The 23976-nt window shown below is 38.1% G+C and overlaps 1 protein-coding gene across 6 annotated transcripts in view; it reads right to left on the minus strand.

Moving 5' to 3' along the window:
* LOC18446277 (serine/threonine-protein kinase PBL34) overlaps positions 1–12313 on the minus strand; it is a 35339-nt gene extending 23026 nt beyond the window's left edge. For 4 of the 6 annotated variants that reach the window (XM_088855442.1, XM_088855440.1, XM_088855441.1 and 1 more), the window contains exons 1-5: positions 11341–12312; positions 10882–11207; positions 10620–10755; positions 8533–8666; positions 8118–8241 (exon numbers count right to left, since the gene is read on the minus strand). In XM_088855442.1, coding sequence (XP_088711568.1) covers positions 8118–8241; positions 8533–8666; positions 10620–10755; positions 10882–11207; positions 11341–11464 — 844 coding nt within the window. In that variant the 5' untranslated portion in view covers positions 11465–12312. Of the gene's footprint in view, positions 1–7300; positions 7478–8117; positions 8242–8532; positions 8667–10619; positions 10756–10881; positions 11208–11340 lie in introns of those variants that run through there. The other 2 variants (XM_088855444.1, XM_088855443.1) reach the window with 2 other exon arrangements.
* Positions 12314–23976: the final 11663 nt, after the last annotated feature.

The raw sequence follows: 23976 nt of genomic DNA on the forward strand, positions 1-23976 counted from the left end.
AATATGATTATACTATTGATATGACAATTACACATACCATATCACTACACATTGTACTTAATAATGTATATTCTACATAAGCTATACTAAGCATCAATGACATACAAATTCATATCCATGTCCTATATAATGAGAATTGTTGAGTCACTGTGACATATGAGTAAATATTTTTTTATATTTTGAATAATCAAGGGAACTTTTTTTTACATATATCAAAAAGAGGAAAACATGTCATGAATTCTAGTATACAGTTGTGTATAAACCCTTTAAGCTTTACATATAAAACTAATAAGAAGCTCCCCAACATTCTCCTTCCAGCCACTCACTTTAATGAGATGGTATTAGAGCCAACCAAAACACTAGTCGCTTAACTGAAGATCAGGGACTATGAGGGTGCAATCAATGCTGAGGTTTTAACAAACATAATAGATCAAGAAACATAGTTCAGTGACCCATCAGGATCATTATTTCAGAATCTAACCAGATCTGCACGGTCACATAGGTGGAGATACACTAACATATGTGAGCTCAGATCCTCAAATTAAGTGAAAAATTTTGTTCATCTTGAGACAACTCTGTATTTGGAAGATTTTACCACATGTCCAAAGCCTCCCTGGCCCCAAACAAAGACAGAATGGTTCCTTTTAGTATATCCAGGTCACCTTTTGGCTGAGGCACCATTTGCTTCAAGATAACACGATCTTGGTGATCCACAGAATGCCCATTCAGAGGGCCATCAATTCCTATTTTGTGGAGCCTCATTCAGGCTATAACTTAACATCATGTTGCTTTTCTATAATCAACACCTGGAAGAAGTGAGGTTGAGGACCTACCAGAGTTTGGTAGAAACAAATTTTTGTGTTGGCAAATATAGACTTTTGGCATAATCCTCCGAATGTTTATATATATTAGTGATTTCTCAAGAAGACCTATGCAGGGTTGGGTCAATCTGAAGGCTTGAGAGAAAACCACTGCATAGTGGGACATACCAAGCAACTGCATCAAGATAAGGATCCTTAATTCTCTTGAAGAAGGGATTGGAGCAATTTCAATCAGTTTGCTATTATATTTGGAATTACTTCAAAGTGTATATATCCTAGGTTTAAGAAGATGAAACTCCATTGAGGATTCAAGAAACTACAATGCTCTCTCTATCATCTAGAATGAATTGTCTATAATTAATAGAACTCAAATTCCAAAATGCAGATAAGATCTATAGCAAGGTAAGAGATAAAACTAGACTATTCATTTTTTGATGAATCTACAATCAGAATTTGATGTCCATCCTTAGATGAGGTCATATATGGGTTTTCAGTCAAGGAAAAATTAATTTAAGACACAGATGTCTTCGATCGACTCCTTGTGTCCTAGAGGAGCCAGTTCTGGCAGTGATAACTAAGACAAGGACATTCAGTTGCAGTGTGATATCTTCAAGTTTAAGGGACAACTATTTCTAGGTCCAGAAACATGGCAGTCTGAAACTATAACAAGATGCCAGGACAAACCAATAATATTTGCCCATGACAACCTCAGGCTAGAGGCCTTTAACCTATGTGAACATCAGTCACTATGAAGTTTTCATTCATAATGATGAGTTACATATTAACAATCGTGAATGTGAGACTCCTTCCTCCTCCTTCATAACGACAGTCTCCTCCATTCCTAGTTGATATCACATGTCTCACTGAGACCCTTCAACACTAGCTGAAGTCTTGGCGACAGTGGTTGATCAAGTAACAATACATCTTCTCATACTACTTGTAGATTAACTTTGGTCCTTACTGTTTATAACTATAATGCTGTACACTGTCAAATGTCCACTTTCACAACCTAATCAAGGTAATATCCAATTTTTTACTGTTGATGGTTTATCCTTAGTTGTTGCACATACTAATAAGACAGCTGGCCATCCAAGTTAAAGATCATGCTCCATATCTTCTAGGTCTTAAATTCAACCAGATCAGTTATTCCTCTTGCTTGTCCTTTGCCTTTCTTGATCAAAACCTACTTCATCTTCCAAAGCCTCTCCCCAAGAACATCAGCAATAAGTATTGGATAAGGAGATAGCTGAACTTGACATGAATTGTGTTGGGTTTCTGTGGCCATTTAAAGGCATTACGAGAGCATATAATGAATTATATGATAGTGGAACAATGAACTCCAGTGGGAGTATGGTCCAGAGGGACCAAAGTTGGCAATTCTGATGCCGGGGCTCAAACAAGTCTTGACGAGCTTGGTCGAGTTGAGTTGTAAAACTTTATGATACCAGGGCACATAGCACAATCGAGAAGGGTTAGCAGGGTTACCCCTTGATGAAGTCGGAGAGATGCCTAGGGTAGTTAGCCAAGAGACTATTGACCCTTGTGGGTGATTGGTAGGCCTGAAGGGACAAGGGCCAAATCCTCATCATGACCATTACACGGTATGTACATATGATAGCCTTATTGGGAAGTGAATACCCTTGATGGTGTTGCAAGTACATGTGCTAGAGATAGCCCCCATGCACCAATTGCAGTGTGTGTGCACAAGTCTATGTGACCTAGACCTGTCCCTAGGGGGCACCTGTAGTCCATAAACTAGGATTGTGTTCTCATCACCTATTGACTGGCTTTGAAAATCCAATCATGAACCGTTATGATGGATTGTAGGTCATGGGAACTACTGAGTCATTTTGAGAAAATGAGTGTGGGACATGGTCACTTGTAGAGATGGAGTGCTTCAATATTTCCGTATTTTTCTTAATAAAGTTGGATTTGATTCCCATCAAATTAGTTTGATTATAAATAATTTTTAGAATATTAAAATAATTTTTTAAAAGTCTTTGGACATTTTGTTTTACAAAAAATGATTTTTAAATAAGCTTAAACTGTATTTTTCAGGTTTAATTATTCAAAGAGAGAATAAAAATATTTATTGTTTTCTAAAAATCATTTTATAGATTTTAAAATTACTAAAACAGATGGAGGCCCATTAAAATTCATGGGCCCCACCAATCTAGTCCATCTTGTCGAGGATGTGGGGCCTACTAGTGCACATAAAGGGGCACCCCCCACTTTTCTCCCTCTCTTTCCTATTATGTTGCCTTGTGTGATAAGCCACTTAATTGATTGAAATGAAATAAGAAGGCTTTGAAATAAAGGCTAATTTTGTTTTGAAAGAAGAATGTGTAGAGATTGATTTGAAAATAAAAGGCAAGTATAATATAATTTCTCTACACTTAATATTTTATAGGATTAGATTAAAGAAGCTAAGGAATAAGGTTTTAGCACCTTCTATTAGATCATGATGGCTGATCTACGGATTGTATGGCTAAGATCTCTCACCCCACAGATCACCTTTCATCAATGTTCTAGATAAAAGCTTCATAAAGGATGGCTAAAACCTAGAAACCCTAATCACAAGTCTATAATATCTCTCATTGAGGGTCTTATTTGCACCCATGACCTAAAGCTCCCTCTCTCTCCTCAAGGTGGCATGGCACCCTCTCTCTCATTCTCTTTCTCTCCCTAACTCTCAAACTCTCTCTAAACCTTAGAAAGGGGCACGCCCCTACACTTGATACATTGTTAGAGAGAGGCATGCCCCACTTAGAGATAAGAAGAGAAAAGGCCTATGCTTGTTCCACTTGCTCTCATATTTCTTGAAGGGTTTCTAGCCAAAGCTTCCCATCTTTGTGAGATCTAAGAAAGCCCTTGAACCCGTGTGCCATCGGGGGAGGAGACCCGATGTGGGGTGTATCAAGTCCAATTGAGGTAATCTTTTGTCATCTCACTCAGTTTACTGCTAACTGTGTTTCTTATCCGTAAGTTCAAGTTGATGCACTTTTTTATCATAAAATAAAGAGTTGTTAAAGTGGCAGCAATTGAGAATCCATTTTTGAAGTTTTATTTGTTTATTTGAGTTATTATCATAATCTTTGGACTTATACAAGTATCCCAGCCAGTTTGGAAAAAGAAAAATCTGAAATTACATAAATGTGCTAGTTCACATTGTCCACTTTCAAATCGCACATAGGAACTAGCGCATCAGCCCTCAAGTAAGCAATGTTACCAAGTACTCCACTTCTCTGTTTTGTCTTGTTATGACATGTGTTGATACCTTGACATCTATTGACACTTCTAGACATGGCCTGGAAACCTTGGCCATACATGTCAAGTGATTTCATTTTTAGTACGTGTGGACACTTCTATAAGTGTTTTGCATACTATTAGCAGCTAAGGCCATTGGCTAACCTAGATATACTTTAACATGGTGAAATGTTGCGGTCAAATCTAGCAGTGAGCAGATCTTTTTGTAGGGCTTAATTTTTCAATAAATTCATGTTTTTAAAAGTAAATACGTCATAGTGAGCCCCAAAAGTTTAGAAACCATGACTTCTTGAAAGAGGTGGTGAGGTCTACCACAGCATGAGTGGCATCAAAGTGAACAAGATTTGTGAACATTTTATTATATCATATATAAAAGTATTATTTAACATCATCATCAGAGCCTTTCCTAAGTATTTCGGGTCTATTACACGAATCCGGTTCGCCATTCTGCTCTATCAAGGGCCATACCCACAACGAGGCCATATGTCGCCATATATTTTCTCATTACTTCCAACCATATCCTTTTTGGGTCTAACCCTTGCCCTTTTTGAGCCTTCCACTTGAAACAACTCATATCTCCTAACGAGTGTTGTACTAGGTTTATGCTGCACATGGTCAGTTTACCTGAATCTACTTTCTCTCATCTTATTGCCTATTTGAGCCACACCTAAGTTCTCCCGAATGTATTCATTTCGAATTCTATCCCTTCTTATCTACCCACTCATCCATCTCAACACCCTCATCTCAGCTGTACTCATCCTATGGGTGTGATGTTTATTGACCACCCAACATTCTTCCCTATAAAAGTAAAATTTAACATAAAAACCCGAAAATTTAAAAACTATAAAAATCTTAAGAAGTATAAATAAAACTAAATATATTTTATCAAAGATTAAATAAATTATAAATTAACACTCATTATATTATGGGAAAAGTTTATATAGAGCCGAGGCTCTAAACAATCAAATTAGAGCCTACCTCAAAATTTTCACTAGAATCGGTTTGTTTTGATGCCCAAATATCCTCAAATTGATCATCTCGACATCAAGATGCATGGACATGAGAAAAAAAAATCGATTTCAAGTTTTGAAAATAGTATATTTTGTAACGCATTTTTGGACCGTCAATTTTCAAGATTTTCAAGTTTTCATAGATCTGTTGATCTACACTATTTTTGAAGCTTTAAACTTTATAAAAGATGAAAATATATTTTAAGGCTATCACAAAGATTTTCAGTATTGAAACCACATTTCTCGACACTACTTGAAGGTAGGCTCTAATTTGATTGTTTAAAGCCTAGGCTCTATACAAATTGCACCCTTCTATTATTCATCAAAGATTATGTACCCTCAAGTACAAGGGGACTTGAGCAAGGCAACCTGCCCAACTCAAGTTACTTGGGCGAGTCCAAGTTGACTTCCCTGAGTTGTAAAACATTGGCTTGAAAAATATCTCAATTTTATTAAAAAAACCTAAGTTCTACTTCTAGCATATTATTATATGGAAATATCTTGCCACATCAGGTTTTTCAAATTAGAAACCCTTAGTACGTCTAGACACCAAAATGAGTATCGGTGTCCACGTAATACCGCAGGTAAGCATGCTATAAGGCACCATACAAGTAGGTATATAAGAAGTTGAGGTCCAATGGAACCCCAGACCAGTAGGGCATAATCAAGAATATGAGACTTATTTTATGGAGAAGTTAACTCCAATAGCCAAAATGATAACAGTGAGAACCCTTCTCATTGTAGTTGGTATTCAGTGGTGAGCTGTTTTACAGATGGCTATGGAAACGTGTTCGTTCAAAGAACTCTGTAGAAAAATATATGGAAATTATCACAAATATACTTTAATTTTTGTCTATTTAGAAAAAAATCCTCAACTTTTATAAACCTCGCCCACACTTGTTTTCTTCAATTTTGAGTGTTTTTTTACCAAAATAACCTTCACAGTAGTCGTATTACCGTGAAGGCAATTACGGTACTTTAATTACCGTAAAAACTAATCCATGTTATACAGCATTTTAAGTACCGTAAAAACTAACCCATGTTATACGGCATTTTAAGTACTGTAAAAACTAACCCATATTATACGACACTCAAAATGCCGTAAACCCTTTTCTCATGTTCATATTTATCTATTTCATCTCTCTAAATTTTTTTTTTATGTTTATCTCTTCTGTCTCTCTCTAATTCTTTTTAATATTTATCTATTCTTTCTCTCTCTAATTCTTTTTAATATTTATCTCTTCTTTCTCTCTCTAAATCTTTTCTCTCACTAACTCTCTTTCTCGTGCTACTTACTACATCAACTCTACAAACACGATTCCAACACGATACAAATCTGACTCCGTCTAATTTTTCTAGGGGATGGAGTTGAAGGGAGTTTTTATAGGGGATGGTAAGATACGCACAAGTTGTTATACAAATCTCCTTGGAGAGAGAAAGAGAGTTAGAGAGAGAGAGAAGAGATCAAAAAAAGAATTAGAGAGAGAAAGAAGAGATAAATATTAAAAAGAATTAGAGAGAGAAAGAAGAGATAAATATTAAAAAAAATTAAGAGAGAAAGATTAAAGAGAGAAAGAAGAGATAAACATAAAAAGAATGAGAGAGATGAAAGAGAAAAATATAAACAGAATGAAAGAGATAAATATAAACAGTAGAAAAGGCTTTACGGCATTTCTAGTGCCATATAATTTGAGTTAATTTTTACAGTACTTAAAATGCCGTATTACATGGGTTAGTTTTTACGGTACTTAAAGTATCATAAAACATGGGTTAGTTTTTACGGTACTTAAAATGCCGTATAACATTTTAGTTTTTACGGTACTTTAAGTACCGTAATTGTGCATCATGGTAATACGACTATCATGAAGGTTATTTTGATAAAAAAAAGTCAAAATTGAAGAAAAAAGGTGTGGCCAAGGTTTATGAAAGTTAAAGGTTTTTTTTAAATAGGCGAAAATTAAAGTATATTTGTGATAGTTAATATATATATGAAGCAACACCCTGATTATCAATTAAAAAGTTCATCTTTTATTTGTAAGCTCAAGAAGGCCTTACCACATCGGTAATTTTTAGTCTATTGTGCTAGACACTGACATCCACTGAGACTCATTGAAAGGCTTAGAAAAAAACTGAATAAAAAACCATAACAGATATATATTCATAACAGAAGACAAGAAGCCACTCCTAACCTGATCAGCTATAAGCATTTTAAGATACAATTCTGCATCAATCACAAAATTACAATGATTATTTCAGTGACCATGAGGATTTTATAAAATATGCTCAAACAAACTTTATAGACATTCCAGATAAATGTAGCATATGAGTGGTAGCATCTCATAATATAAATTAAAGACTACAATACAAATCAAGATGAGCCTGCAAAGTGAATTGCAACACATGTCAGAGTATCAAACACAGATATATTCTCGCTATCCATTGTAATCATGAGCTAATGAATTGAACCCAATTTGTCATCAGTTGGCACTGAAACTTGACTTGCCGTATTGTACAGCTGAAGCATCATACATCATGTTCACATGTAATCATGATAATTTTGGCACTAGGATAAAAAGGAAAACATTGGTTAAAAGAATATCTTATTCATAAAAGAAAAATATTTCCATAAAAGTATCCGTCATAGTGAAAATTCATCTTTAGACTGGGTTTGACAATTCCAGACAAATATTTTTCATTCCCTTGGTAAAGCACATGAACCTCCAAAAAACAATCACAATAATTTAGTAGAAGATGGTCATTATAATGCGCATAACTTTCATAGTTGCCAAGATTTAAATTTTCAAATGAGTTCTGACAGGCTTGGTTGTAATTCCAATGATATAGGAAATCTGGAAAGATGATTCAGAACACTATATGAAAAAGACACTCCCTGAATCCTAGTGCCAAGATTATGATAATTACAAGTGAACATAATACATATGATCTCAAGTATTAACATTAGGTTCCTAGACAATAATCTTGCTACCTATAGAAGGCCCATCGTAGAGAAACTGCCTACCAGTCATCACATACTCTGGTGCTGCATAACCATAGGTTCCAACAACCCTAGTAGAAACATGAGTGTTGTCGCCTTGGGGTCCTGCTTTTGCCAAACCAAAGTCTGACAGTTTCGCATTGTATTCCTGCATAGGATATACATTGACAGAAATTAAAATATGCACACATATGCCACATACATAAATGAAATAAATACAGACATGCATACACATACAAAAACAAAAATTACATATGTTTGTTGTTTGTTATAGATAGACACAAGCACGCACATGCACATTCAACCTCAAGAGCATGCATTTGCATACTTGCATGCACACTCATACACTTGTAGATGTTTACACATACATTCCACCTCTCCACTTGCATGATCAGGTTCACACACAAAATTGCAAATTACGTGAGGTTGTGTTACCAACCGAGTCTAGCAGGATGTTTGATGTCTTAAAATCTCGATAGATGACCGGCTCAGCATTTCCATGAAGAAAAGCCAAACCTCTAGCTGCTCCAAGAGCAACCTTTAACCTGTCAGACCACGGAAGAGGGAGAGCTCCTACCAGACACACAGGAAAATATAGATGTGTCATCAGATGAAATAATCATCCATGTAGCACACATTTTTCAGAACCTATAAGTCGTGTAAAAGAATAAAAATTACATGCACTAACCATCATAAAGGTCAGAAACCAAACACCACTAAAAAACACAGATACTTACAATGTTCAGTTGAGGACATCAGAAAAGAACCGTTATATAACTTCTCCATGTAATTATAAATATCTAACAAATAAATTGTGAAGCTAAAGGAATACTTGGGTCTAACAATTATGTAGGCACAACACTTATTGGTTATCTATGCTAAGCTCTGAATAAGATAAATTACTCGAGTGAATAATGAGTTCTGTTGCAGTAAACTACATATTGCCTTCTACAATGGATGAAATGGCAACAATAGAACAGGGGTAACACGCCTTCTTATCAAATCAACTTTTGTTACATTCCATGCAATGTTTGGAAGAATTGGACAAGATGTCAGCTTTTGTACTCATAATGCACATTAAAATCTCCATGGGCCATTTACAGCTGATGGTCTAAACAAATGAAGTAATTGTAAGAGCATCACACAGAATATGACATTGATGGACAATAAATGATGAGCCCCAAGTTTTTCCTTGGTAATCCTTCATTTTAAAATGAAGCAAAGAAGAATATCTCACCCAACAAATGCAAACTAGCCATTACAACCAAAACAAGACACGCTACCACAATCAAATAGTCCCCCATGTCGCTGGCCTTCCCACAAACACAATGGACCCCCACAGATACAACTGTAGCATATATTGTTCATTTCAATGAGCACATTTGTTAGACACCATTGCTTTTCTGGTACCTTGTTAAACTCTTCCATTTCTCCCAAAAACAAAGAAAAACTGATATTAAAAAAATCACTAATATAAACCCTACCGATGCCAGTTCGAGTTCTTCTGACTACATGCTACATCCCATTTCTCTATGCTTTAGGTATGCACACCACAATTGAAGCTAATGAGAACACTCTTATCTATGTACAGGCAAGTGTAAGGCAGGACTATTAACCAAGGCAATCAGTAAGCCCTCAAAAATCTCTCTCTAAAAACTCCGCAATCATCCATATTTCCAATTCCTAACTCCAGCCCAGGCCCCAACAGCCATGATTTGGAGAAGCTTTAACTTGAAGTTTAACCCAAACCATTTGACTGTCATCCCATTTTCCACGAAATTTCCTTTTCATCAACTTTATGAACATTTCGAAGTAACACAAAGAATTCCATTTGACATCAAGAAAGTCTTTCAAAGAGGGATCTGCATTCCAAGGTTACAAAAAGGAGAACTTTGTTGGAAGATGGCAATATCAACATAAAATGAAACACAACAAACTGGATGATTGTGGGGTCAAAAGAAATAATCAAATTAATTGGATATGCATCAACACCGCAATTATATCCAGATATGCAAAATCAGAAATTGGAAACACCGAAGTTTATCAGTGAATGAAGTAACTATTTGTATTCCATTTTAAGACATTTTTCAAATTTCAGTGTCCACCTATTTTAATGTGTCCCACTAGTAGTCTACCACATGAAAACTAAGAAAAAAAATATGGACACAAAAATCCAATAATAGTAAATATGTGGAAGTTCACATGTAAAGAACGGTCGAAAGGCAAACAAAATTGACCCTTTTATTCCCAACACTAATGACCCTGGAGCTTTTCTTTGATAAATGGTACTTTGGGTGGAAATACATCACGCATTTTTGTCACTTTGAGGAAGATTTTGCGCGTTTCATAAACCAGGCAACTTAGTTCTTCACGAGAGAGAGAGAGACACAGGTGAAAAAAGTTCATGGCGTGCACGCAAAGATTTCTTTTCTAGTGTCCAATAGCAGGTCAACAAAATTATGGGTACAGCATCATAACTGGAGAACCGGGTGGAAGATATAAGAAAACTAAGAATCAATTACTCACTTCTGAAGAGATGGTTTTCAAGGCTTCCTCGAGTCATGAATTCATAGACAAGCAACCTCTGATCATCTTCGCTACAGTAACCGATAAGCTTAACAAGATTGGGGTGATGTAGTTGCCCTAGGAAGTTGACCTCTGCCTGAAAATTCAAGAAATCGAACGCATTTCACATCATCACCGACACCACCATCATCTACATCTCTCTCTCTCTCTCTCTCTCTCTCTCTCTCTCTCTCTCTCTCTCTCTCTCTCTCTCGATACCCACCACCCATTCTCGGTGGCCTTGAAGACCATCGGGCTTGAGGCTTTTAACAGCGACAGTCACACCAGTGCCTGGTTTCGCAGGTGCAGTGCCATTCTCTTCAATCCATCCTTTGAAAACGTATCCAAACCCACCTTCCCCAAGAATACTATCAGGCCTAAAGTTACCAGTGGCCAATTTAAGTTCCTGAAAAGTGAATTTAAGCATTTGATGTTTCCCCTCGCTAGGTTGAGCAGGAGGAGGAGCAGGTGCTGCATCAGTCGATGATTGAGGCTCATCGGGTGCACACATTTCTCGATTGCTCGCATTCAAGTATCTCGTCTCCGTGGCTGAAATTTTAAACCCAAGTCAAGTACTGATATTTTACAGTAAATGGTTGATGAGAGGATCATCAAAAGATTAAAAAAGAAGAAGAAGAAGTAGTGGTGGTGGTGAGGGAAAAGGAGGTGATTAATTTATTACCTGCATCATAAACCAGACTGGTTTTGGGGATTGTGTGGGCTGCATCCTTTGAAGCAGAGGATTTGCAGGCCCCTTTCAGCCCATACTTGAACACAGCCCAACAGCCACATTTGTTTTTCTCCATAGCTCCCTCTCTCTCTCTCTCTCTCTCTCTCTCTCTCTCTCTCTCTCTCTCTCTCTCTCTCTCTCTCCAACGTCCACTCTCTCTCTCTCTAAACAACCGAACACCCACAACTCTTCTCTTCCATTAATCTCTCTCTCTCTACAAAACCCATCTCTGACAATTCTTCGTTTCTCTCTCTCTTCTGATTCATTTCCAGACCCTTTTGACCAGCCCAAAGCATAAGCCTGCTCCAATATGAAACCCAAAAGAAGCCAAATTGCGATGCTTTCGGTTTTGGAAAGTTGGTAAGGGGAAAAGGCAAGTAGTATGATTGGAGAGATGGCAAAGGCGTGGGGGACTCCCCTTTTTGTTGTGTACATGTAAAGAGAGAAAGAGAGAGAAATGCATCATCATAATCATCAGAACGGTATGCCCAAAAAGAATGCAAGAGAGCTTTACCCATCTTGTCTACCCCTGTGTTTGTGTCCTACAAAACTTTTTCTGCCTGGTTTTTAGTTTTTTTCGGTTCTCTCTCTTTTTCTCTCGCTACGTCCCTCCGTAGAGAGAGAAAGCGAGCCAGATGGGGGAATCTCTCTCAGGTTTCCTTCTCAATCTCTCTAGTCCCTGCCCAATTGGGAAGGAGTTCGGTGTTAGGTCAAAACTCGAAACTGTTCTATCTCTCTAATGGTGGTCTTGGGTCAAAAGAAAGGGGTCGAGAGAGTGAGAAGGACAGCGCATATTTGAGTGCATTTCCCATCACGGTTGGTGCGTGCCTGGTGTGAGATCTCGTGTCATCAACAACCGAATCTCTCCGTCATGTGCTTTCCAGAAAGACAGTGGCATGCCCCTCCTTTCACTCTCTTAATTTTAGTTTTTGAGGGACCGTGCATATCTATATATACTGCCTGCCGAACAAGCTTTCCCCACCCATAAAAGCCAAGCGGCCTCTCTTCCAATTGGCCCACTTGCACCACAAAACCCTAGGAATTCATTCTTACTATTGTTGCTATTGTTTTACCTCAGTTTTATATAAGGCATGCTTAATTATCCCCAATTAAAAAAAAATGCACTTATGAAGATATAGTTTCGGTATCGGAAACCTTCATAATCTACGTTTAATCTTAATTATGAAATTTAAAATTTCAAAAACTATGTTGATCGAGTTGAACTATAAACACTTTACAATCTTGAAAATAGATAGTTCAAATAACTTATTTCAAGCTAGACTATTTTTAAGACTCAAAATTTTTTTATTTTTAATATCCATATATCTGGAGGTCAATGAGTAATCTTAATATTTTCAAACTTTTGAATACTCCTTTTGATAGATTTTTGAGGTGCACATTACTTCTATAGTATAAAGTTGCAACTTTATATAAACTTTTTCTTTCATAATCTAATATCATTACGATTATCTCAATGTTGTGTTGTGATATGAGACCAACCTTGACCCAATATCAAAATATTTTGTGCCCATCATCTCATCTATAGAGAAGTATTGAAGTTTGACCACCTCGTTCTCTATTTGTGGACAGTGTTCTTGGTGCTTGTAATATTAACCAAGAAGGGATCCAATGCATTTTCACCAACATGATCATAACCATAACCACAGACTAGCACTATAGATATTATTAGATGTCCAAATATTCTATGCTCCCACATGATCATGGGGTCCATAGCTCAATGGTAGAGCATTTGACTGCAAATCAAGAGGTCACCGGTTTGGCCCTGTATTTTTAACTGAGGTTCCTTCATTGTCAAAAAGAAAAAAAATTCTATGCTGTGCTGCCTTGTGGAAGCATAGACTCTGTTCACTCCCTTGGATAAAAACCGTGTTTTGCAGATGTATTAGTGCCCCAATTTTTAAATATGTTACCTCCACATACTATGGTTTGCAAACTTGAATGAACTGAAGGTCTATCTAAATTTCCAAAATGAGCTATAGATTAACATTACAAAAGGTCTATCTATCTCGCTACAAAATAGATAGTCAACAAGACTTACATCTTTCGTTTTACTTTTTTTTTTTTTTTCACTAGTGTTAGTATTTTTGCTTTGAAAAAATAGCATGTGCTATTTTAAAATAGTATCCTTTTAAACTGTCTCTAAAAAGCGTATTATTGTAAAAAGAGACATTGAAGAATGGAGAAGAAAAAGTCGTGTTTAAATACAGAATACCCTATCTTATTATGTCCGCATAATCAAAGAGAGAGAAGGCTCATATGGAGCATGTGAAGCTTGAAAGCGCATCATAGCTTATCAATGTCAGCAGATGAATCATGCATTAGGCCAAAGAATATGCATATGCTTTATGGTTCACTTTGAACCCAATTACATGCAATTGTAAGTGATGAGCAATTAATGACTATTAATTATTAGAAATGCATGATGTTTCTAATGCCCAAAATGAATAGCGCCAAGGTAGCAAAAGAATACGACACATGACTTGAAAAGTTACTCTCATTCTCTCTCTCTCTCTATCTCTGTCTCTCTCTCTTACATAGCATCTCATTTTTTCAAACATATTTTTTCTCCAAATGAAAGGCCACTCTGATGCTTGAGGATCTTCTTGTATGCATTGAACATGCAAAATAAGTGTTTGATCTTCCATTTTTAGGTATCATGAGGACAAATTGCTCATTGAAACTTATGCATTCTTATTCTTGTCAATTGGAAGCAAATATTATTGTACGATAATGATTCCGGAAAACATGAAGACTTCTAAGATTTTGCAAAATCATCCAGCAATTGATTTTCATTGCCCCCATTTCACTAACACCAAATATTGTCCAACACATGGATCTTTTGCTCCCCTCATCTCTCCCTTTCTCTCAAAATAAAAAGGAGTTATTCTTTCTTTCTAGTAGCTCAAAATTAAAAATTAGGCTAGAACACAATGTTGCTATTATGAACAAGTAACCAATTAAGCACAATCTAGATTCCTAGGAGGAGGAATGAACCTAAATGTGTACTAAATTTGGAATTTACTAAAGAGCAAACCAAATCACTTTGATTCATTTGATAAAAGCTAAAAACTCATTTTCTCAAAACTATTTTTTTTTTCTCCTAAGTCAACCCTCATATATAATTAAATCATAATTATCATCTGAGCTTTTCCCAACTACTTGGGGTTGGCTTCACAAATTATGGCTTGCCATTCTACTCTACCAAGGGCCATGACCTCAGTGAGGTCATAAGTCGTTATGTATTTTCTTACTACTTCCAAGCATATCTCTTTGGGCATATCCCTTGCTTTATGTGAGCCTTCTACTTGAACCAACTCTCACCTCCTAACTGATGTTATACTGGGTTTATGCTACACATCACCAACCCACCGAAGTCTACTTTCTCACATCTTATCACCTATTGGAGCCATAGCTAAGTTCTTTTGAATGTTCATTTCGACTTCTATCCCTTCTTGTCTTGCCACTCATCCATCTCTACATCCTCATCTCAACTATACTCATTATATGGTTATGTTGTTTCTTACATTCCTCCCCATAAAAGCAAAGTTGGGCTCACAATTGTGCTATAGAACTTCCCCTCCAACTTCTTTGGTACGTGACAACCGTACATAAAACTTCGGTTGCAAATCTCTACCTCACCCATCCAGCTCCAATTCCATTTGCGACATCTTCCTCAATCTCTTTGTTTTAGTCCAGCTAATTTGAAAACCTTTAGATTCTAGAGAATCCCTTCAAAGTTCTAACTTTGTGTTGACACCGCTTTAGGTCTCATCAGTTAAAGCTATGTCGTCCCAAACAACATGCACTATGGTACCTCATCTTGTAGGTTCCAAGTTAAGTTGTACATAACTAAGACAAAGAAGTATGGGCTCAATGTTTAGCTTTGATGTAGACTTATTGTCACTGAAAACTCACTTCTCTCCACTAGTTGTTCACGCAATACTTAGCTCTCTCTCTCGTACATATCTATCATCAAGTCAATATAGTATATGGAGACTCTTTTATTTTCCAATGCCTACCTAATTAAATCTTGATATACTCTACTATAAACTTTCTCTATATCAATAAAGATCATGTGGATGCCTTTTCCCTTTACCCTACACTTCTCAATCAGTTGTTTCAATAGAAAAATAGCCTAAATTGTTGACCACCTTGGCATAAAATCGAATTGGTTTCTTGATATACTCATTTTATACATTAGTTGTTGCTTAATCAGTCCCTCTCACAGCTTCATAGTATGGTTCATAAATTTGATATGTCGATACTTTGTACAATTTTGTATATTTCCTTTGTTCTTGTAAATGGATAACACAATTCTTTTTCTTCATTCGTCTGAAATTTCCTTTTCTTTCAACACCTTGTTGAACAACTTGGCTAGCCAATCAGTGCTGATCTCCACTGCACTTCCAATATCCTAAACCTATTGATATATCTATGCCCCGTCCCTCATTTATGTCAATGGTTCCTTCTACAGTTGTGTTTCCATTGTGTTCATCGTTTAATAATTTTTAAAAATTAACTCTCCACCTTTCGTTGACCTCTTCATCCTTCACCCAAACTTTTTGATCATCACTCTTAATGCATTCAATATGGTCTAGATTGCTACATTTTTATCTCTGATTTTTGCTAATTTGAAAACATCTTTGCCACATTTTTTTGTTCTCGGTTTATTGTATAAATTATCAAATGCCTTAAGTTTAGCCTTACTCATTATTTACTTAGTATTTTTCTTAGTATTTTTAGATTCTTCTCAGTTTTGATCATTTCTAGTTCATTGCCATGGTTTGTAACATGATTGTTTTTTGTTAATAGCTTTTTGAACCTCATCACTCCACCACCAAATTTCCTTATCGAACTTTGTTTTCCCTCTAGTTTTTCCTAAAATATCGTTTGCCACTTTCTTAATACAGCCAGCCATCTCATTTCACACAACATTGACCTTATCTTCAGAGTTTCATTTTCCTTCTTTAACTAATTTATTCTTAAATAAGTCTATTTTCTCATTTTTTAAATTGTACCACCTAGTTTTTAGACCCTTGTTAATTTCACCCCTTCTCTTCCATCTCTTTATGCAGACATCTATAACCATAAGCCTAAATGTTGTACAGCCAAACTCTCTCCTGGGATAACCTTACAGTCTTTATATGATGGTCGATATGTCTTCTTAACTAGGGAGAAGTCCATCTGGTTTTGGTATGATCTTATTTTATAGCTTATTGTTCAACTCGCTTTTCAAAATAAGTATTTATTATTACTAGGTTGTAGGCCATTGCAAAATCTAGAATAGCCTCAACCTGTGTTTTAAAAAAAGATCGGCACGGAATCTCCCTGGTCGACTCGGGAATCGGTCATCACGTGCCGATTCTCACAAAACATAGGAAAACGCCCATGGTTTGAGTTGAAACGACAATTTTGAAAAGTAAAACGTCGAGTTTCAGCAATAAAACGATAGGTCGCTACAATTAAAATGGGTGTGCTACAGTAAATCCTGTGCTTTGCCCATTTTTCACCAAAAAAACCTCTGGATCTGTAAAAATCTGTTGTCTTTTTATCAATAATGGAGGGAAATAAGTTTTTATGTATATAAAACATCGATTGGGGTTGAATCGAAACCAAAACAATGCATTGTTGTGATTTTTTTTTACTGAAATTTGGGGTTTTTTAACGGATTAGGGTTTTCCACCAAATCATGATTTTGGTGGCCATTCTTCATCGATTTGATCTATTGTTTTTGCTGAATGATCGTGGTAATACTGGATTTCATCAAAATCGAGTAATATGATTTGTTGTTTTGCATTTATTTTTTTTAAGAGATATTTATGGTCTTTTTTAGAGTCTAGTGTTTTGCTCAATAGCATTTGTGCAACCTAAGGTTGGCCGCTAGCTTGTTTTCTATAAGTTTTCCCTTCATTTAGTGGAATGAACATTTTCTATTTCTTGGTATTATTTCGTTACGGTTCTTTGATGTATCCTTATTTGTTGGAGCAGTTATGGTTTGGTTTACTATTGTTTAGATCATGCCTTGGTGTACAGTTAAGTTCTTTGTTACATGGACACTGTAGTTCCTAATAGTTTTATATTTGATAATTTCTTAGTTTCCCGTTGCTTTTTGTGTAACATCTTAGGGTTGTTTGGTTCGATGTCTTTGAATTTATAGCTTTTGAGTTATTGATTTTGTCTCTTTTTTTTTGTTTTGAATAATCTCATAGAACCTACTTGATCATAAGCCTTGCGATGAAATTTGTGGACTAATAAATTTGAATTATGTTGAAGATATTTCTCTCCTTGCATTCCAGTAATAGGGTATGCTTAATTTTTTTTGGAATTGGCTCACATGAAATAATAGGTGGTTTGAAGTTTATGTCATTCAATATCTAATGTTGGTAGGTTGATTTTAATTTTTTCCCATATTTCTTTGTGGCGTTTTGCAGACAAAAAACATGGTTATCATTATAATGGAAATATCTAAAGTTTGTCATGGTTATCATTAGATGGAAACACTTAAAGTTTGCCATTAGTGTGTATATGAGTCTCATTAAATACTTAAATTTTGTGAGATCTACGTTTTTGAATAATTATTTGTCATTTAAACATGTGTAATGGCTTTTGTCGATTTGGATAGTGCAATATTAGTACATGGTACTGTGGTAGCAAGTATTGCCATGCCGAAATGGGTTTGATCTAAAGAGATGATATACAGAATTTCAGGGAGAATTATTGTACAAGTTCCATATACAGTTTTTGGGGAATATTATCTCTTAAGTATCAGAAGACCTTGGAAGTCATACTTGTTTGAAAATTTGAAGCATAACTAAAAGTGAATGCATGAAACACCATTCTACAGATTAACTAATCCTTGAGACCTACCTAAAAGTTGTGTTTTATGTGATACTGTCCTGAATTATATCAACATCGATTCTTTTATTTTTATATTTTTTGAGAAAGATCTATTCGTTTATTATTGGACTTCTTTGATGATTAATCTTACAATGAATTTAATGGTTAACAAGTAGTTCATACAAGGAAAAAGGATCTAAATATTCACATATTAATGCAAAAAAATGAAAGTTAATAATGTAGTACCCCTATTTCTTATTGGATTCCTAAAAAAAATATTTATAATGATTTTTAGTAGTTTTTTGGATTTTATTTTATGGTTGGATCGGACCTATTCGGACGATTCACTGATGTGGATTGGTTTTTGGGGTACCCGATCCGGGGCACTGATCCATTTTTTAAACCCTTGGCCTCAATCATCTCATTTCTTTAGCAAGGTCATTCTCCATTTGGTATGTCTTAGACAAGTCCGTCTATGTCCTCCAAGAATTGTCTGTTAATCCTGTCCTCCAATCCTACTAGAGGTGCATAACCATTGATTACATTAAATATCTCTTCCCTTAATATAAGTTTAATTAATAGAAGTCTATCACATACTCTTTTGACATTAACTACTTTATCATTGAATCTTTGTCTACTATTAGATCTACGTCATTTTTATTATTATCATTTCTTATATACCAAAGTTTATACCCATCTATTTCCTTAGTTTTTTTTCCTTTCTACTTAATTTCTTGTAGACAAGCTATGCTTACTCTCCTTTGTCTTATTGTATCCACTAATTATATACTCTTACCTGTAAGCATTCATACATTTCATTTGGCTAGACGAATCCTATTCTCTTAGAATAGTTTCCTTATCAACGCTCATCAAGTGTGTTGTGGGAACCCTTGCCTATTTTTCACCACAACCGGGTGGCGCTACGACGGATCCCTTCTGAGAAACACATTAGCTGACCCTTGATTATTTCTCATTGTATCTAGGTTCCGTTACAACTCATCAATTACGAGGAACACCCAAGCATAAGCAAATAACATAGATACAAGATTCCTGAAATGGTAAAGTTTTATGTTGGCTACCTACTTAATACAACCCATCTCTATTACCCAGGCTTGAAACATATTTGTTTGAAGACATTTTTCAGCACCGTGGGTCTCCGATGCGAAATAAAAGAGAGAAGCCGGTCAATAAAGCTTGACAAACAGTGGAAATTTTGACAGTCTCATAATGGCCCCAGAACATGTCAAAATCTTCATAAAGACTCCAAAAAGCCTTATGTCAAGTTTCGTCGCATTCTGACATCTCTTAGGTAGTGCAGACTAAGAAATAGTTTCGACAGAATTAGCCTCTAGCGCCCTGAAACAGACCTCTATAAATGGAACCCTACTGTCGGAACATCAAATGGCTGTGGGACCACCAACATTGAATACGACATAGTTGAAAACCCTTAGGGGTCAAATTCCAGCTTAAATGGACACTCCAAGAAGAAGTTATGGGTAAAAGACCGAAACACGAGGAGTCACACACTATTCTCGTGTGGTCACCCTGCAAATAAACTCCATTAAAACACAATCACGAACAATGAACTTGCGATGTCCATATCTCCCTCATCCGAGATCGGATCATGCTCAAACTTATTGGAGCATGTTCGTCTAGTCAAAAGAGCATTTTTATATGTAGTATGTCCCGTGACGATGTCAGAGCAAGGAGAAAAGCTAGAGAGAATTTCGTGATTTGAAGAAACATGTTGCAGAAAATTAGTAGGACCTCCACTCACTCGAGCGGCCATATCACAGAGCCGGCGAGCCCGATTGACGTGACACTAGATGCATCACGTGTGTAAGATCTGTGGCTATCGTTGGTCCGAACCCCACGTGTGATGAACGGTCGAATTTCTCATAAGAACCAATTGAAGTCACTGCAGATTCCAGCAGCTAGAGTCCTAATTCCGACCAAAATTTCAAGATCAAATCTTCATTCGGGCACCAAATCACGTCACGTTCATTACAACACAATCGTGGTGACATGCTCAGTGCAATTTAGTAAGAAATCGAAGAAAAACATAAAGATGAAGACGCACTATAAATCAAAAGTTTTCAAGATCTATTCAGATTTCAAGTTACGTGATCATGCCTTTAAAGTGTGATTCGTGGCTTGAAATTATTATCAAAATGATCGTAACATCGAGCCTTGCGCGATGGCAATCATCTTTTGTTCATTCAGATGCCGGATCGTCAATAGATCGTCCGAGAAGAATCAAGAACCTCCCTAGTTCTCAGTAAGGACTGTTTTGAAATTTCCCCAATTGTTAGGCCGGGGCAGATCAGTCATTTTGCACCCTATTTTTTTATTTTTCTTATTTTAATAAGTTTTAATTATCCCTAATTACGGTTAGTTTTGGGTGATCCACCCACGTTTTAACCCTAGTCTGTAAATAGACGCTACCTCTCATTGTAAATGGATCTCTCTTTTGAACTCGCAGAGACTCTTTTGATTAATAAAAATTCCTTTCAAGAGCACAAGTTAGGTCATGTTTCTTCTTTAGAGAGAGAGAGAGAGGAGAGAGAAAGTTTGGAGCAGTACCCCTCTTACTTTCAAGGTATTTTCTCTCTCTTGCTTCTATCTCTGGTTTTCTTTTTCTCTCTTCTTCTCTCTCGTCTTGGTCTTCTCTGCTGAGTCTTTCTCAGAGGCCATGCCCAACAGTGGCGTGCATGGCGATGACAGCGCTGTGAGAGAGCTTCTTTCTCCCTCTCCTCGTTCGTCTCTTTTCCTCAACATGGTTCGTGCATGACGTTAGTTGTCATTGTGCGTAATGCCGTCTAAAGGAGCACACGGTGAGCCGGGCTGTTTTCAAGCAGTGGTCAGGCTCCTGTTTTGGTTCCAGGATTGGTGTCACAAGCAGCGATGTGCATCGCCGACCGCAAGCCATCTTACTTTCTTCTCATGGGTTACAGACAGCGCTGCTCATCGCCGTCTGCAGGTGTGTCTTCGGTGTCCTGCGTAAGCGCAGACAGTGATAGTCATCTCCATCCATGAACATGTTTTCAGTGTCTCGCACTTATTACAGATGGCGATGCCTATCGCCATCCACGAAGGGTTGTGGCGATGTTAATCACCGCCCATAGGATTCTCTTGTGCCCTGTGCCTATCGCAGACGGTGATCCCTATCACCGCCCGCGAAGGGTCGCAACGATGCCTATTGCCGTCCGTAGGCTTCTTTCATGCGCTCTGTACCTATCGCCGCCCGTGAAGGGTCGTGCCGCCTTCTTGGGTTGCCGACAGCGATGACTATCACAGTCTACAGTTCATTGCTCGCCCTTTCGCTGTGAGCAACAGTGTCCAGCACCATCTAGGGTCCATGATGCTGTTATTCCATGGCTGTGGACAACGATTCCTAACGCCATCGGGACTTGCCTTCTCCTTCTTTCACATCTTCTCTTTGCTCTCGTATCTTCTCTTCTCTTTTCTTCTCTTCTTGCTTGATTGAAGGATACACTCGGTATAGCACTACTATAGTAGTCTGGTTGCCGAGTACCACTGTTGTCATACTGGTCCAGAGTACCATGCCTATCTTACTGCCACACAAGATTAGAACAGTCATATTGGCCTTGGTTTTGAGTAGTATTGTTGTTGCGTCGGTCTGAGTTACCGTGCTCGTCTTGCTACAACTCTGAGTCTGTCACTGCACCGGTCCAGCTATCAGGCTAAGCTTGTCTCCTTGTCAAGTCATCTTCTCTTTTCTCCCCTTATCTGAATCCTCTTCTTCATCACACTAACTTCTCATCTTCTCTGCCATCTGAATGTGCACATCTGTGCATGGCCCAAGACAAGGGTGGGTTCCTCGATCCACTTGTCTTGCAAATTAACCATGTCAGTGCTTTGCAGAAAACAAGGAGATTACAGGTCAAGATAGTCGATTCCAAACCAGCTGAAGCAGCTGGGGGGGTTTCCGTCATCATCTAAGAGGGCACCCCGCACGAGTCAGTCTGGGTAAGTCACAGACCCAAGTGAGGTTGGTCCCCACCTCACATTTAAAATTCCTCTCTCACCAGTTAGGCACATGCCCTTGTTCTGTGAACAACATTCCCAAGAGAGCGTTCCTTGGTCCCGGGTCTTCCAAATTCGAGACACGTGTCATCCGATCACCTAGATACAGGGGGCGAGATCGAGGCATCCGACCAGTTTAGCGACTCCACTGGGGACTTGCTACCCCTTTGTCGGTTCGCTCTTGCTTGATTGGCATCACCTTTTATTTTCTGCACTACATTCCATGGCATCTAGGTTATTCAACCCGTTCATCCGAATTGGGGTTTTTCTCATCCCCGCATTCGTGACCGTCTCGAGGAAGCGAGCTTCTCAAGCCTTGTTCCCTACACTCCTTTTGAGTCAGGATTCACAGTCCGGCTTCCAGGTTCTTTCTTGGATTGGTGCCTGAAGGGACATGAATGTCCCTAACTCCCGACTTTCTAGTCTTAGCCCTTCGCATGTGTAGGACGTTTGCTACGACCCACAGCACACACCTTGCTACTGGCAAGTCCCTTGCCAGTCACATTGCTAAGGTACACCGAAAGGCTACCCTGTCCACTTTCGCGAAAGGCAAGCAGGTTGCCATCGCTTCTGAGGGTCGCCGCAAGGCCACTGCCCATACTCCTTGACCATCCCAAACCTCTATGCTTAGAGGCTCGACACATCGAGGAGGAGATCTTGGAGCCTCCACTTCTCGCACACATCTAAAGGCTCGTGGTTCGTTCACTTGAGCCACACCTCGGGGCAACTTTTAAGTTGCATTGAGCTCGCGTTCAAGGCTAGGCCTTCTAGGGCCGAACCCTACACACACCATGCATCTGCATCCCATAGCTCGGGGCAACGCCAGTTCTATGCCAGCTCGAGCACACGGGGGTCGACCACTTCGTCCTACCTCTCAGCACACACAGCTTCACTTTGTGAGAGATAAGCTCCTACCCGGTCCCTCACAGACATGAGCTCGTAGATCTCAGCCTCTTAAGGCCAAACCAGCTGACCAAGACCGGGCTGACCCCGAAGTAACCTGGAAGACTGCTTCCAAAGGTGCACACTCACCAGCTTCACAGGTTCCTCCTCGATCCTGACTCAGGCAAAATCGTGAGCAAGTTTCTTCTTCTGTTACCCTTCTTGTGACAGGCAAACACCTCGAGACCTTGTACTCAAAGGTTGTCCTTAAGAGTACCATCTTGAGTCAGCCACCTCAGGTTAGCCATGCACCAGGACCTCACAAGGGAATTCGAGGCAAAGGCGTGATGGCAAATAGAAGCCTACAGGCTCCAAGGCAGTAACCCAGATTGCCCTCTATCCTTGGACCTCACTCTCTGCTACAGATGATGGACACAGCCCTCGCATGCTCAAGACAGACGGGCAGTCCAGATCCCAAGATCAACTCTGGAGTGAAGTTTATTACAACCTCAAGATCAAGCAGAAGAGAGGCCCGCAACTCATGACTAAAAAGACCCCTAAGGTAATTGAGGTTACCACTCTTCACGACCTCCTGCCTCACAGTCCCTTTTTCCCTCTTCGAATTCCAGAACCTGAGCAAGAAGTCCAAGAGTATTGCTTGGTGATTACCGTCTCAGGAAAAGACCGAGCTGCCAAGAAATCACGGTTCTAAGACCATCAAGAACCGGTCCTCACACTGTCGGTGTACAAGACTCGAGTCTAATCGGGGCATGCTAAGCCCCTACAGGCCGACTTGCCGCG

The sequence above is a fragment of the Amborella trichopoda genome, chromosome 13, assembly GCF_054954075.1.
Source record: "Amborella trichopoda isolate Santa Cruz 75 chromosome 13, AtrichopodaSantaCruz75HAP2 v2.0, whole genome shotgun sequence".
Taxonomy (NCBI): domain Eukaryota; kingdom Viridiplantae; phylum Streptophyta; class Magnoliopsida; order Amborellales; family Amborellaceae; genus Amborella; species Amborella trichopoda.